At 42.3% G+C, this 15689-nt stretch overlaps 1 protein-coding gene across 2 annotated transcripts in view; it reads right to left on the reverse strand.

The window, feature by feature from the left end:
- PWP1 (PWP1 homolog, endonuclein) overlaps window positions 1-15571 on the reverse strand; it is a 17129-nt gene extending 1558 nt beyond the window's left edge. For both annotated transcript variants that reach the window (XM_082241219.1, XM_082241218.1), the window contains exons 1-14: window positions 15407-15571; window positions 14217-14275; window positions 12699-12877; window positions 11492-11577; window positions 9714-9810; window positions 8526-8636; window positions 6935-7065; window positions 5769-5842; window positions 4078-4174; window positions 2428-2489; window positions 1913-2024; window positions 1383-1473; window positions 791-912; window positions 84-189 (exon numbers count right to left, since the gene is read on the reverse strand). In XM_082241219.1, coding sequence (XP_082097345.1) covers window positions 84-189; window positions 791-912; window positions 1383-1473; window positions 1913-2024; window positions 2428-2489; window positions 4078-4174; window positions 5769-5842; window positions 6935-7065; window positions 8526-8636; window positions 9714-9810; window positions 11492-11577; window positions 12699-12877; window positions 14217-14275; window positions 15407-15472 — 1393 coding nt within the window. In that variant the 5' untranslated portion in view covers window positions 15473-15571. The remainder of the gene's footprint in view (window positions 1-83; window positions 190-790; window positions 913-1382; window positions 1474-1912; window positions 2025-2427; window positions 2490-4077; window positions 4175-5768; window positions 5843-6934; window positions 7066-8525; window positions 8637-9713; window positions 9811-11491; window positions 11578-12698; window positions 12878-14216; window positions 14276-15406) is intronic.
- Between the last annotated feature and the right edge of the window lie 118 nt (window positions 15572-15689).

Here is a 15689-nt window from a genome sequence, read left to right on the forward strand (position 1 = left end):
GCCTAGTCAAAGCATCGCTTTCTCAGGATTGAACACGCCAACTAGAACTAAATGCTAAATGCAGATAAAAACAGCAATCTCACCTGCAGAAATTGTGCTTATGTCCCAAACACGTAATCCTTGTCTCTCTCCTCCAAAGGCATAAACAAATGGTAAGTCTGGGCAAGATGCTGCACAGAAGAGGACACCCTGTGGGCAAAAAACAAAGCATAATTAGTTTGTGATCCCCTGGAAACTCAGCTACCTACCTTTCCTAAGAGAGACTTGAGAATGTATGCTTAATATGGACAGGTGCTGCTACAGCTTCCTGCTACATATCCAGTCTCAAGCTAGTGTATAAAACTTTGCATAGGAATCATAGTATCAATAGTTGAGAGGAGGAATGAGGAACCTATAGGCTTCCAGAGGCTGCTGGACTACAACTTGCATAATGTTTGGACACATTGCCCTGGGGCCAATGTATTCTCCACTAAATGAAGTTACTGATCTTTCAGTATTTTGAATGTTCATATTTAATACATGTGCTTTATATAATACTAGCATTTGTTTTACAATCGTTTTTGGGTGGACGTGTACTACTAATTTGATATTTAATTTGATATTTTATTCTACACCCACTTCCAAATCTTTCACGGGTGTTGTGAGTGTGCAATAATTAAAACTCTGAAACTCTTGATACATTAGATAATTCTTAAGACTGATCTGCACCTGGTTCATTTGAATGACCATATGCCAGACAATCCTAAAAAGAGAAGACTGTTTGTTGTTTTTTTAGAAAGACTGAAATTACCATTTTCATGTCCCTGGAATGAACCAGACTAGGTTTATCTCCCAATATGTCCCAAATTTTCACATATTTGTCTGCAGATGCTGTCACAAGACATCCTTTAATCTGGCTGCTTAACTGTAGTCCTGCAAAACACAAGGATACATTTCTACTGTAGCACTTTTAAAAAAGAAATTGCAATGAGCTAAAATCCAAGTTTTGCATTAAACAAGGCAAGGCCTAGAGGTTGACAAGGCTGGATATTTGCCAGAGGACCTACTGACCCAATAAAAAACATTGGCGTTTGGGACCCAATAAGAGCATTACTGTCTTGAACACACACCCTTCTTTCCTTTTCACGTTAAGGGCACACACTGAGGACTCTCAAAGTCCTTGGTTAGCAGTACCAACCAACCAATCACTGCTTCCCCTTCCTCTGGTAAAAACAAGGTATCTTAGATTTCCTATTTCATCTGTCATCTCTTATACACTGCACAATGGCAAGTACATGTTTGTCTCAGGCATGTCTATACAGGATAACTAACCCCCATCCCGGTTTATATTGTATATAGAAATGAGACCTAGCATTTGTTTGGGGCAGAAACAGAAAATTTACCAGATACTTCTTCGTTATGAGCTTTCATTGTAAATACTGGTTTGTGCGAACGAGCATCCAGACAGTATACAAATCCATCTTCTGTGCTGGCCTAGAGAAAACAGTTCCAAGCACTGTTAAAAAGCAGAAGGTATCAATACGACAACATCTGGAAATGCGTGGGTCAAGCTCAGCCCCACAAATGATGCCATCAGGCCTCACACAAGCCATACCCAGAAGCAAAAGAGGGGTGCGGATGAGCAGCATCTGCGGCAGTAAGGAGTTGGCAGAGTCTCTGGGAGAAATTGGGGACTGTGTCTGGCCCATCACCATTGGTGGAAGTTTGTTTTTGGCAGAGCTTGTTGGTAGCAGGTACAGTGGAACAGCAATAGATAGCAGACCTCAAGCCTGATGATTAGTTTAATTTTTGTGGGTGGCATGTCCCGATTTAGTATTTGCTGTCCATTCATTTTGTATGTTATAAATAGGTGTAAATACATAAATACATAAAACACAAGGCAGAAAAAGGTAACTGGGAACCTTGTACTTGCCAAGAAGTGGTGAGGGGAAAAATGATTCCAAGTCACTCTTTCAACCTGCCCACTGAAGCGCCAGGTTCGATGGTTATCCTGTGGACTTCTGCAGTCATACAAAATTGCTGATCTGGAAAGCAGAAACAGAGCGTTGACTCAAGCAGGGTATGAAGTTCTTTTATTTGGTCAAATGCAAATGGTTTTTGTTCAACCTTCTCCCTCCACACCCGTGCCAAACTTTTCAAAAGCTCTTTAATTCTAGGTTAAGTAATTGAGAAAAGCATAGCATACCCCAGAGGTTGTAACGGTAAGAAAATCAGACTGAACACTACCGTTCAGAGATCACCGAGGAAGGAAGTGTAACCAAACCAGTGTGTCAGACAACATAAGGTTAACAAAAGAGTAAGCCAAACCCTGCACTGAAGCAAAAAGTGTTTTTAGTGCCACATTATGATTTCTGTACTCCTGTTACAATCATGCAGCTCCTACACTGTACAAATAGAGCAGTGAAAGTATAACATGCCCTTCCTTACTTGTCGTAAGAACCAGAGACAAGAGTCTGTGTTTCAAACGGATGAAACTGCAGCGTCTGCACCTGCAAAGAACATTAGATTTGAGAAACACAGTTCAACTGAAATTCAGTTGCACAAGATATACTGTATATGATCTCATTTTGTGTAATTCCTGATACAGAGAATTTTTCTTCAAAGAGCCAGGTTTCTGGAAATCTGGTTACCTGCTACCTTTAAACAAAATAGATCCATTCCTTAGCATGCAAAATAAATATTGGATCAAAGTTGCGGATGTTGGAGAAAGAAAAAGGAGAGTCCTGGTGCCTGGCCAAGAATTTTATTTACTTTTTTTATTTACAGTTTCTGACAGTAGCAAGCAGGCATTCCTACAGCACTCATCTCTCTGCAATCTAGACATCCTGATGGAGAGAGAGCATTACAAGCTGAAATGGTGTTTCACCTGATTAATCAAATTTGATAGTTGACCTCAATTTCCATCACAGAGCTGCCACCACCTGCCCTTCTAAGAAAATTGCAGCTAAAGGTGAAACCCAAAATTAAGAGGCATTTTCCTTTGTGTTATATTTTGGTTGTGAAACTTAAGTTGTTTCGTATGCTGCTAAAACCTGTCTCAGTGGTATTTGCACTTAGCGTTACCAGAGGCAAGAGATGGTGGGCCTGCTGTGATTTTAAACAGCAGAACAGAAAATGGCAGTAGAGGTGTTTTTTCATCCTTGAAGCAACATTTAAGACGAGCACCTGCTGAAACACCCCATAGCCATTATTAAAGGAATGAGCCCCAGCCACCTTTGGATTTGATTACTCTTGTTAGACGTGGTGTGACTGAAGTGTGAATTTGAGGTTTTGAACCCAAAGCTGATTTTTTTCCATCTTCATGTTTGCCTGCTGACATTCAAATCATTCAAATCTGATTATTTTTACAAAAACAACTCTTTCAAAATCTGTTTCATTTCAGTTTTACAACTGGCAGACAACATTTCTCTCAGGTCATAAAACCTTGCTTGACTGGTGCCTCATGTTCCACACCTCTTCTAACCTGTCATTTCTTTTTTCATCTAAATCAAGAACTAATGAAAACTCAAAGGAATAAACGTGTCCCTTCAATCACATTAAGTGCTTATAAAAACCTTCCTACCATTATCTTGCTTACACCTGGAAAGCTCTGCTATTAACAGAGTACCTGCAAAGGCACTATTCATCTTACCAGCTCCCAGAAGGGAGAAGAGCAGGAATACACCATCAGAGATTGCTTTTGATAAACACCCAGAGCTCTAACTGCTTTTTCAGGCAGGGCTCCTGTCCTTAAGAACTACAAGACTGAAATAATGCAGCAGGTAAAACTTCCTCTGTGCCGGGGGCCTTAATAAACTCTCATTTGCCACACAGGTGCTAAATGTACTGCAAGCAAGGCAGTAAGAAGCTGATTAACCTAGTTACCAGTAAAGTGGTCACACAAATTTTGCATGAAGCCAGCTGGCTGGTGGGCGCTCTCTTTGCTGTTTTCTGGTAAAAAGTTAAACACTGGGGGGAATGGGTTACCAAGTCCATGGCAGTTTATGCTTATAGCTAGACTTTAAATGCGCCACACATTTCTTTTGTTTTGTTGTTGCCAAAATACTACAGTCTATGGTTCTGGAATCGTCAACATACCTTGTCTGTGTGAAGAGAAAGCGTTGCTGCTGGTGTGCCCCTCAACATATCCCAAAGAATTACGGAGTGGTCGGCTGACGCACTCGCCAACACAGATCTGAAAGAAAGAGGTGTGTGGATTCATATGAACAAAGTGAATGCCCAGTGGCCCAAGTGTAGACCCATTCCATACCCATTTTGGTCTCTTTTCAACTCTGCTGTAGGCTCAGAGATACAAAACAGTGCTGCCTAAATACAAAAAATGGGTGCATATTGTTTTAAGTAGTCATTCCAGCCACTGAAATGCGTATGCGTTTTTAATGGCTTATATTAGTATTTGAAAGGTGTGCTGACTGCATTACAAAGGTAAACAAAGATTGGCAAAGGCTGGATGCAATTTGCTTCCTGATCCCAGCATCCTATCTTAATGGGTAATGTAGTTCTGTTTCCTAAACTATTTAATTAACCTTTACAAAAGGTAGGAGATTCCAGGGGCAAGCTAGAGCTAAGGAGGAAGACGACCAGCCTGCTGCTGCTGCTGCCTACCTGGCAGAGGTTTCAGCTACTTACCCAACACTACCTAGTCTCACAGCCAACAGCTAGAATATTCAAAGGGCAAGGCCCTGTGGTTTGCTGACTAAAAAGCATCTGAGCTAAGAGCCATCTGCTGCAATTGTCCTGGAGCAACTAATAACCATGATTCCTAATAAACCAGACTGTCAGATTGGAATGGGGACCTCTGGAGAGTGGAGACACTAAAAAAACTAAAGCAATTAAAGTTGCCAGTGAACTCCCAGCAAAAATAAACACAAAAGCCTTGTTTAGACATTAGATCTAATCTTACACACACACACACACACACACACACGGTGGCAGCAGGTACTACCTCTACATTTGAATGTACATCGACAAGCACAGGCTTGTGCATGCCTTAGCACATGGGCACTGCAGATCTGCAGAGTCTGCCCCCCCCCCCCGTGTGGCCTTTTACGCACAGAGGGCTAGACCTAATATCTGAAAAGGACTTAAAATGGAGCTCCAGAGAAATATAGACGTTTAAAATACACATCTACACCAGAAATTGGTGTAAATCTCCCTTTCCCACATAGATTAACTTTTTCCTTAAATATCTATGGCATAGCAAGGGCAGAAATCTATTTTCTACCATATTTCCAATAACAACAGATATTGAAGAATTGTGCTCAAGTATGCGAATACACTTGAGCACAATTCTTCAATATCTGTTGTTATCTGTTGTCAAGTATGCGAATACACGGGACGCGGGTGGCGCTGTGGGTTAAAGCCTCAGCGCCTAGGGCTTGCCGATCGAAAGGTCGGCGGTTCGAATCCCCGCGGCGGGGTGTGCTCCCGCTGCTCGGTCCCAGCGCCTGCCAACCTAGCAGTTCGAAAGCACCCCCGGGTGCAAGTAGATAAATAGGTACCGCTTACCAGCGGGAAGGTAAACGGCGTTCCGTGTGCTGTGCTGGCTCGCCAGATGCAGCTTTGTCACGCTGGCCACGTGACCCGGAAGTGTCTCCGGACAGCGCTGGCCCCCGGCCTATAGATGTGAGATGGGCGCACAAACCCCAGAGTCTGTCAAGACTGGCCCGTTCGGGCAGGGGTACCTTTACCTTTACCTTTATGCGAATACACACGCGCAAAAATATTTCTACAAATTATCTTTACGCTATGTTACCTTCATTTTTACTTACCTGAGTTGTTTATTCCATGAAAGGTCAAGCACTGCATCGGTATGCCCTTCTTGATGGTCTTCTTTAGATGCATTCTTTATATAAAAACATTAAGAAGTCCTTTATAGCTTCCACATTTACTTCAATAAGCAAGCATGCTCAAGCAGCCAATTCCAATGCTCCTTTACATGGAACAAACATGGAAAAAGCACAGGGTTTTAGCCAGTGCTGATCCTACTCAGAGCTGGCCCACCAATATTAACATGAATAACCTAGGCCCAATCATTTCAAGACACGCAGCCCTGGTCCAGAGAGTTCCTACAGCTTCTGAGGCAATTCCAGTTTATATTCTCTTGCCCCACTCTTCCAGTTTATATTCTATAAACTCTTCCAGTTTATATTCTCTTGCAAGCAGCCTTAAACCAAGTCAGACCAGTTGTCCAGCATCTAGTTCACTGTTGCCTATGCTGAATGGCAGCGGCTGTGCAGGGATTCAGACGCAAATCTATCCCAGTCCTACCTAGAGGTGCCAGGAATTGAACGCTCGGCCTTCTGCACACATACCACGTGCTCCACCACTGAGCTACAGCCCTTCCCAAGATACAGCCAGACTCTTTCCATGGGCAGAACTTGCAACCTAAATCCTTGGTCTCTTTCCCCCATTCTGCCCTTCTGCTGACAAGCCCCTTCACAAACTGAAGCTCAAAGAAGAGAGGCTAGATGTCTCGAGGAAATACTTTTGGACTAGCTGAAGATCCCACAAGATGCTGCCCACCTCCACCTGATTCCAACCACAGTGCCCCCAATCCCCACTTCTCATCTTTGTCAAAGTGGCTATCATCACTGGGAACAGTCTACGGGGAACTAGTCCCACCCAAATACTTCTGAATTAAATCCAAGTTACCTCTCTCTGTTCAGACCTATGCATAGAGACACTCCTAATGAGTTACGACAATTCTCCAATACCGAGTTCCAAACATGATCAATCAATTCCTCCCCCCTCTTGGGTATCTGTAAACTGTTTCCAAAAGAAACAAAACCACTATCCGGTGGTTCTGTAAATAACAAATCTATCCAATGGTTTGAAAATGCAATGTGTAAGCACAGAAAGTGAGAAGCTCCTTTTGGCCTTCATCCCAAAAAGTTACTACTGACTATGATATTGATAATAAAGTCAGCTTACTTACCTTTTTCCCTTTCTTCTTCTTCGTTTTTGCTTTCTTGCTTCCGAGGGAAAAGACTGGCTCTAAACTATCCACTACGTCAAGGTCCCACACTTCAATAACAGGACTCATTGTGCCTACAGCAACATAATTCCCTGATGGAAGAACACCCAAAATAATCAAGTTACTTCATGAATCCTACACATTTTTAACACATTGCTAGGGACGTGGGTGGCGCTGTGGGTTAAAGCCTCAGCGCCTAGGACTTGCCGATCGAAAGGTCGGCGGTTCGAATCCCCGCGGCGGGGTGCACTCCCGTCGTTCGGTTCCAGCGCCTGCCAACCTAGCAGTTCGAAAGCACCTTTGGGTGCAAGTAGATAAATAGGGACAGCTTACCAGCGGGAAGGTAAACGGCATTCCGTGTGCTGCGCTGGTTCGCCAGAGCAGCTTCGTCACGCTGGCCACGTGACCCAGAAGTGTCTGCGGACAGCGCTGGCTCCCGGCCTATAGAGTGAGGTGAGCGCACAACCCTAGAGTCTGGCAAGACTGGCCCGTACGGGCAGGGGTACCTTTACCTTTACCTTTAGTGTCTGCTATTTCCTCATGGAACTACCTCAGTAGGATTGCAATTTTTAAAGCAAGTCATCTCATGAATTCACAATGTTAGATTTCTATGGGTACGCTTTCTTGAGATTCAGTTTACCATAGGTAAGTAGGATATAAATGCTAAGTAAATAAACCACTTCTCATTGAAAATAAAGATAGTTGTTCATTTTTCTGTGGTACTTAAACAGACATACATATTATATACTACCAAATATGCACATATATAATACACATGTTCCCCAGCCTTATAGTATTGTCATAATATATTTCAATTAAAATGTGCTGTGAGACAGAGTAGGATTTTAATCACTGTCTTTGTATCCTGCATTCCTTCAGAGACACAATAATCTGCCAAAAAACACTTAGTGAACTTCACAGGCAATTGGAAATCTGAACCTAAGTTGCCTACATCCAAATCCAGCACACATTTCTCAATATAAATATAAGGTGAAAATTCACACATTTAAAAGCTACTTGGAGTAATTATAAGAAATTCTCACAATAAAATAAACAGCAGTTGTCAGCTTGCACTAGATAAAAAATGAGGGACCATATCAGCAGTATAGGGGTGCATAATAGGGCCTTTTTAGTGGCAGCTCTAAACTATGGAACTGTCTCCCCACTAAGATGCAACATACCTCAGCATTGTACTCTTTTAGAAGGAAGGTGAAGATATACCTCCTTTACTAGGCTTTGGGAAGCAAAGAACTGTATACCTTGTCTGAAATTGCACCCTCTATTTTATTTTATGTTGCATTTACTTCATATTTTCCCCTTGGGTTTAGAATATGTTCCAGTATGTTTTAATATGCTGTACACCGCATGGTGACTGCATGGTGAAGGATGGTATAGAAATGCATAAATAAAAACAATTCCTGAGCCATTAGTCTTTTAAAACAAGATTTTTGGGGGGGAGGGAAGAGGCAGGGGAGTGTGCTGGCCAGATGTGCCAAAACTGCTATCCAAAAAGCTCCAAATGGAATTTAGAAAAATCTTGCAATTAACTTACCTGCGGAATCCTCTGGGTTAGGATCAAAGTTCAGCCATTCCGCACTCAAAGGATATGCTGATAAGAGGATATCATGATGGACGTAAAACGAGTCCTCCTCATGGTTATAAACTGTATGAATTAAATTTTGTAATTTATATACTTTTTGTTTTTGTCGATAATATCTTAAACTTCTTCCACATATGTCAAGGTGACACACAATATGACAAAAACAGCTTTAAATAACAGCTAAAAACACAGAAAAGAGCAGCAAATGAAAGAGACACCCATGGCAGAGACCATTCTGCTGGGAAAGCTTTCATATGTATGTTGCTTAGAGATAATAATAAATAATAATTAAAAAAAACCTCTTGTGGAGAAAAAAAAGTAGACTGGTTAACAAAGCAGACCCTTGAATATGAAGCAAACATGCAGTTATGCCAGTGTGCATCAAGTACTGAAAACACCGAATGTTAGGTATGTGAAAGCATTTCCAAGATCCTTCAGCACCACAGTATAATTACTTTAGGTCAGGCCCACACAACTTACAATTCAAGCCTGACAGGCATGAACTTTTCCCTCTTTCCCCGCCTTCTAGGAGGCGGGGAAAACTGATGTATTGCAGAGTTGCTGACAAAGTCTCCTAGCGTCGTTAGCGAGACACAAAGTTGTGTTGTCAACAGCAACAGTTTGACTTCTGCATTTAGCAAGTCTAACCACCCCAAACAAGAAACACACTGGGCAAACAATAGTGCAAGTAAAGGTGAAAGATGACAACTCAGGCGTGTTGTGGCCCTAGACCAGGATTCATCAAAGGATGATTCCTCTGGGAACTGCAGCTACAAAGAGATGGATCCACTCTGTGGTTCATCCCGTATTGGTTTGGACACCAGAGCATCCTGAGCTGCAAGGAAACACCTCTCTCACTGGACTCTGACGGTTGGTCTGCAGACTCCAACCTATCAACCACCCTGGACATTAGGCGATTCTCATCTGCCAAAGTCAGCTCGCAAGGGTGGGAACAGATGCAGATCTGGCCCACCAAGCCAAAAACGTTCCCTTCCCCTGCTGCAACTGTAAAAGGTAATGTCTGAAGTTAACTCGTTTTTAGATGATGGAAATCCATAGGCGAAAGAATCAGTTGACCGTAATAACAGATAAACCAAATATTTGCTAGCACTATATTAAAAGCAAGAAGGCTTTACCCACCGTGCACTTCTAGACTGCAGTGGTCCTTATCAACTCTGCCACACACGACAAAGTTGTCACTGGGCTTAATCATGAAGTCTTCATGCTCATATTGCTCCTAAAAGAGAATGCTCAGTAATGTTAGAACACTGCTGTACGCAATGGTCAGAATCGAAGGCTATTTTAGGTGCGTTCAAACACTTGGGAATGACCAGTATGCCCCCACCCACTTCCCCTTCCACATAGCTACTTACTCTTGAAATTCCCCACTGTTTCAAAAGCAGTTGCCATGTGATATAGGGAACTGATGCCCAAGGGAACAAAATCTCAATTGCTTTGGGTGTACTAAAATAGTGACTTGATTCTTTGGATATCAGCTTAAGCTTCTATGAATATAGGGGTCAAAAAGCATTCAAAAACAGCACTGTGCCTGATGGGATAAATAAGGGTGCAATCCTAACCATGCTCTCTCAGACATAAGTCCTAATGAATACAATGGGCCTTACTCCCAAGTAAGTGGGGTTAGGGTTGCAGTCTAAGCATTCAGAAAGAGCTTGATGATTAGCAGGAAGAACTGGGATAGCAGTGCCCAAAATTGAAACCTCAAGTAATATTGTTGTGATTTTCACATACCTAACAAAATTACTACATATACAGATTAGATATGCATTTCGTTATAATAAAGTCAAGATGCACCATTACATTTCATCCCCGCCATCCCTTCCTTTCCCCCGTATTTCAGAACAGCACCACCACAGAGTATACAAAAAGAGTAGCAAGATAATCCACCTCACCCCAAGCCTCCCAGAGGATAAAGCAGAATGCCTTCAGACAAAACTGTCAAAGAATCATACAAAAATATGATTATTTGTGCGTGCGTGCACATGCATGTGTTTACCTTGCTTTTATTATGTGATGAAGAGCAGTATATAAATTGAATATGCGTGGTTAGTGGGATTTCCTGATTGACCTACTTCACTGGGATTTAGACCCAAATAAGTATGAAATGCAAGGGATGCAGGTGATCTAAACCAGAGAGCCTAGGGCTTGCCGATCGGAAGGTTGTCAGTTCAAATCCCTGGGACGGGGTGAGATCCCATTGTTCGGTCCCAGCTCCTGCCCACCTAGCAGTTCAAAAGCATGTCAAGTGCAAGTAGATAAATAGGTACCACTCCGGCAGGAAGGTAAACGGCGTTTCCGTGTGCTGCTCTGGTTCGCCAGAAGCGGCTTAGTCATGCTGGCCACATGACCCAGAAGCTGTCTGCAGACAAACGCCGGCTCCCATGGCCTATAGAGCGAGATGAGCGCTGCAACCCCAGAGTTGTCCATGACTGGACTTAACGGTCAGGGGGTACCTTTACTTTAAGTAGGAAATGCAGTCAGCTTAAAGTAAGTGACAGTGTTGAAAAGGACAAGAAGATCATCACTCCAACTTCACGCTTAGAGAAAACCATCAACAGAGGTCAGTTTAAGGAACCCTGAACACAGAATACAATTGAAGGTGAGAAATTAGTCACCTCAAAAAGCTGGTCTTGAGTGTAAGCAGTTCCAAATGAGGCTATACTTATGAGTGAAGGAACAAACTCAACTAATTCTTTACAAATTTAAATATTTCTGTAACAAGGGACGTGGGTTAAATAACTAGACACCATATGAAGTAAGACAAAACCCAATACACAAATATGCAGGCTACATGCACATGTAACCCTAAGGGTACCACTGCTTGATGTGAATAGATCAAACAGCTAGGAAGAGTTTAGTAGGTTTTGCATCCACTTTTGTTCAACAAAAGTACTCACTGTATCTTTAAGAGTGACGTAAGGATCATTTTCATTGCTTCCATACACTGTGAGACCTGCTAGGGTCTTTCCAAGACTCTCAGTGCCTGTAAAAGAATATTAACAATTTCACATGGCAGACTGTGCTAGGTATATCAAACTTACATCGACGTGAAACCTTAGCAAGCAACTGTTTCCTTAGTAAAATTATTGGTCAAAATGAAGCACAAGAGAGAACATAAAATGTTTTATGATGGAACAATGAAATGCTATTTGAATTGTCATAAAACGGTTTGCCTTTAAAAAACAACATTTTAGCAAAAAGCACGGCTCTCCTTCAGCACAAGGTTTTAGAAGCTGGAGCTTAATGAAAATTCACTGAAATATATTTACTATGAACCAATTTAAATGTAAAGATGAGAAAATATCCACCTATTGCAGGGTAATCTCGCTACAGAAAAAGTGTTTAGAGCACAGAGCATCTGGGTTCAAGACCGAACCAAATAAATTGATGATGGATACCTAATTATTTTTATTCTGGTGCTTCAGTTGTAGTAGCCTTTTTCCACCATTTATTAGAAATTTTCCCCATCCTGTCCTAATGGGGAAGAGTGATTGCTTTTGAAAAAGATTTGGTGGATCAAGTTTTCCTCCACACTCAGGGTTTAAATAATTGACAGGCTTAGTGATAAGAGTCCTCTCCTGAGATAATAAGAAGAGCATTGTTAGATCAGAGCAAAGGTTAATCAGCCACCCTTTTTCTCACTGCAGCCAACCAGATACAAATCATGTGAAGGTATTCATTCAACTTGCAAGTTTTGCAATGTAATCCTATCCATGCCTTCAGAAATAAGTGCCCCTAAATTCAATGTGCCTTATTCCCAGGTAGATTCTTAGTTTTTGGATCCTGGGATTGGAGGATCCTTCCCCAAAGCCCTTTCTGATCTTCCAAACCCTGTGAAGCCCAAACCTCCTTTGCATTATCAAAAACAGATGAAAGTCAAGTGGCACTTCAAATGAAGCTCCTTGCCCATAAAATGTATAAATCCATTTCCCTTGATTTCATACAAGTACTAATTCCTATGGAGTGTTTTCAACTCTATACTCTTTCCTATGCAACATTGACCCTTTGTGATCTATCTTCGAATGCTCAGAGCAAACATATTACAACAACTTGTGAAGAATTTGCTGGTGGGATGGTAGGAAACACAGAAACAAGTCATGTTACCTTCATCTTCCTCATCATAATTATCCAGGTCATATTCTGCCAGTTCATCGTCATCCAGCTTTTCATTTTCTTCATGGTCCTCATCGTTGGGAGCTGAGCTAGTTGCCTCAGCATCAGCAACATCCATGGTGCCTCCTGAAGCCTCTTCCTGTTCATCATCATCATCATCACTAGCATCTCTTTATGCAAGAAAAAGTACAACATACTTTGCTCAACTGAATGTCACTAGAATGTCACCACTTAGTATTTAGTCACTAACACGCAATTCCGTATCACTTCTTTTCCACTGACTCTGCAAGTCTTAAACACACTCCTTGTGGTGCAAATCCCATTGAACTCAGTGTGATGTTCTCCCAAGTAAGCATTCATATGGAAAGGATTCAGTTGTAAGTCTCACGCCTCCTTCCTTGAGGTTCACTGGTGTATTAGTATTGAGTAGCAGCAGCAACCACCTTAATGGCAGAAATGAACAGGCCAAACATCAAGGTGCCAAAGCTACAGCTTTTACTCTCCTCCTAACATGAAGGAACCTGTGTGCACCTAAACTGAATCAAATACCCTCCATATAAGCCACCACATCACTCAAGTTCATAAGTTCACTATGACCTTATACACAGTGGCATCCTCAGCTTGTGTAGCTATATTTTATTCCCCTCCCATACTATTTTCAAATGTTTTGCTTCCTCTATAGACCAAAAAAGTTACAAAGCAGGGATGTGAAAGTTAACATTCATATCCTTGCTCTTGGCAGGTTTACTCCTGCAAATAAGTATTATTTTGCTATCCTGGGCTGAGAGATGTTCCGTGGCAATCAAGTACAAAAATGTAACACATGAGCAATAATCTTTTAAAATTATTATGTCTTATGAACATGTGCAAACAAAGGTGTAACAAAGAACAAACCTAGAAATACGCAAGAAACGATTTTCTTTTATATTCTCACTTATACAATTCTATGCTTCTTCACCATTCATGTAGAATAAGATGTCAATGGCTACCAGCCATGAAGGCTCTGTTCTGCCTCCACAGTTGGAAGCAGTAATGCTTCTGGATACCAGTTTCTGGAGACCACAGGAGGGAAGAAGGCTCGTGTGCTCAGTTGCTGCTTGACGGTTTCTCACCGGCATCTGGTTGGCCACAGTGAGAACAGGATACTGGATTAGATAGGTCACTGGTCTGATCCAGCAAGCTCTTATTATGTTCTTATTCAACTCACTCTGTTAACCTGCCCACCTGACAGGTGCTGGAATGCAGTAAAATTACAGTTTATCTAGGCAAGTCAAAGCAGCGATTCAGTTAAACGTATTACAAGCTCATACAGGGAAATCCGGTAGGGAAAGACCACAGCGTCACCTGATGTCACAGTGTTATATCATATATACAACACATATAAAATGCCTTTTCTTTACAAATCTAGCTGAGTTCCTAGATTAACTTGTCTAGGATTAAAAAACACCAGTATGACCTACAATATATTAACTTTCCCCTAATTTCTGCTTCAATATTACCAAGACTTACTGCAGTCTCTCTTTGGCTTCAGAGACCAAGCGTTTCAATTCATCTGTTTCAAGATGAACCTGCAAAGTGAACACACAGAGTACAGAGTACACACAGTTCATGTCAGGTAGTTTTTATTTAAAAGGACATTTGAATAGGTTTGTAAAGAAGTTCTATCAACACAGTCTAACAGACAGTAGCATCCTTGACTTTTTAAAAAGCATGCTTTTATTCAGCCCAATCAAATAAGCCATTGAAAACAAATGGAAACTGAGAATCAATAACATCACAGAACAGCTGTGCAGTAACCTTAGAACAATATTTTCAACAATGAGAGGCACTGGGTGGACAAGCTGGAATTGGAGTGTCCCAAAGTAACAGATATCCACATTCTACGCAACTTTTCATTATGACTAGAGACTTCTCCAATAAGGCCCCATCAGCAATCCTCAAGCAAAAACAAGAAGGCGGCTGAATGCTACAAGTAAATATTGGGCCAAGGCTTGGTGGGTGAGGGATGTTACACAAAAGAAAAGGGGCAAAAATGGTAAAAGTAGCAACATGGCTCCATTAGGGGGCAAAAGAAAAAGAGGCAACAGGTTTTTTTATGACTATTCCCTTGCTGGGGGGTTTAGATTGATTTTACATGAAACAGAAGTTGTTCTAAGTCACGTTATAAACTTTAGAATGAAAGACAGGATATAAACATTGTATAATAATATATATCACAATGTATTAATCAGAACATGTCTCACCGGGAGGGCACTGCAATCCAAGAAGCAGATCCTAATAAATGTTGCCTTTTATATTTTCCAGGAGACAGGAGATATGGCTTGTCTATTCGTACGGTCTTTGCTGCCATCCGACAGTTTAACACGCCCAAGCCTACTTAAGCTCCCAATACAAACACACACACCTGGGAGTAAGCCCTACTTAGCTCGACGGCCTTATTTCTGAACAGACTCGTGCAGGGCTTGCGCTGAGAAATTCCACAGCGCTGTTGCTGCTGCTGCTGTTACAAACGGCAGACCAGAACTGGCTTCGCCCCCCCCCCTCTCTCGACCATTTTCCTGCCTGAGCACTGATAAAGCTCCCTCGTTGCATTGGTAGCCCTACAAGTGACTGCACCGCTGCTGCTTCGGACTAACGAGAGAGACGCTCAGAGGCAGCTGGGGCCAGGAAGGAAAGCCGCTTCCCGCTTCCACGCTCACCTTGTCGGGCGTCTCCTTGGCGACGCCGCGAGGAACCCAAGCAGCGCAGGTGACGGGGCAGCTCATGGCCTCAGCTGGCAAAAGAGAAAGCCACGCGACCCCCTAGAAAGCGTCCCCCGCTTGGACACGTGCGAGCTTTTTCCGGCAAGGGCCCGCTTCGCCCCGCCTCCCGTTCCGCCTCCACCCTATCAGCTGCCGGCGTTCCCATCATTACGCCTGGCGCACGACCTATCGCTTTCTCCGGTCTTAGCGAAAGGTCGTGATGTCATCAGTACGCGCCAAG

Source organism: Podarcis vaucheri (genome assembly GCF_965113315.1).
Source record: "Podarcis vaucheri genome assembly, chromosome: 10".
NCBI classification, from domain to species: Eukaryota; Metazoa; Chordata; class Lepidosauria; order Squamata; family Lacertidae; genus Podarcis; species Podarcis vaucheri.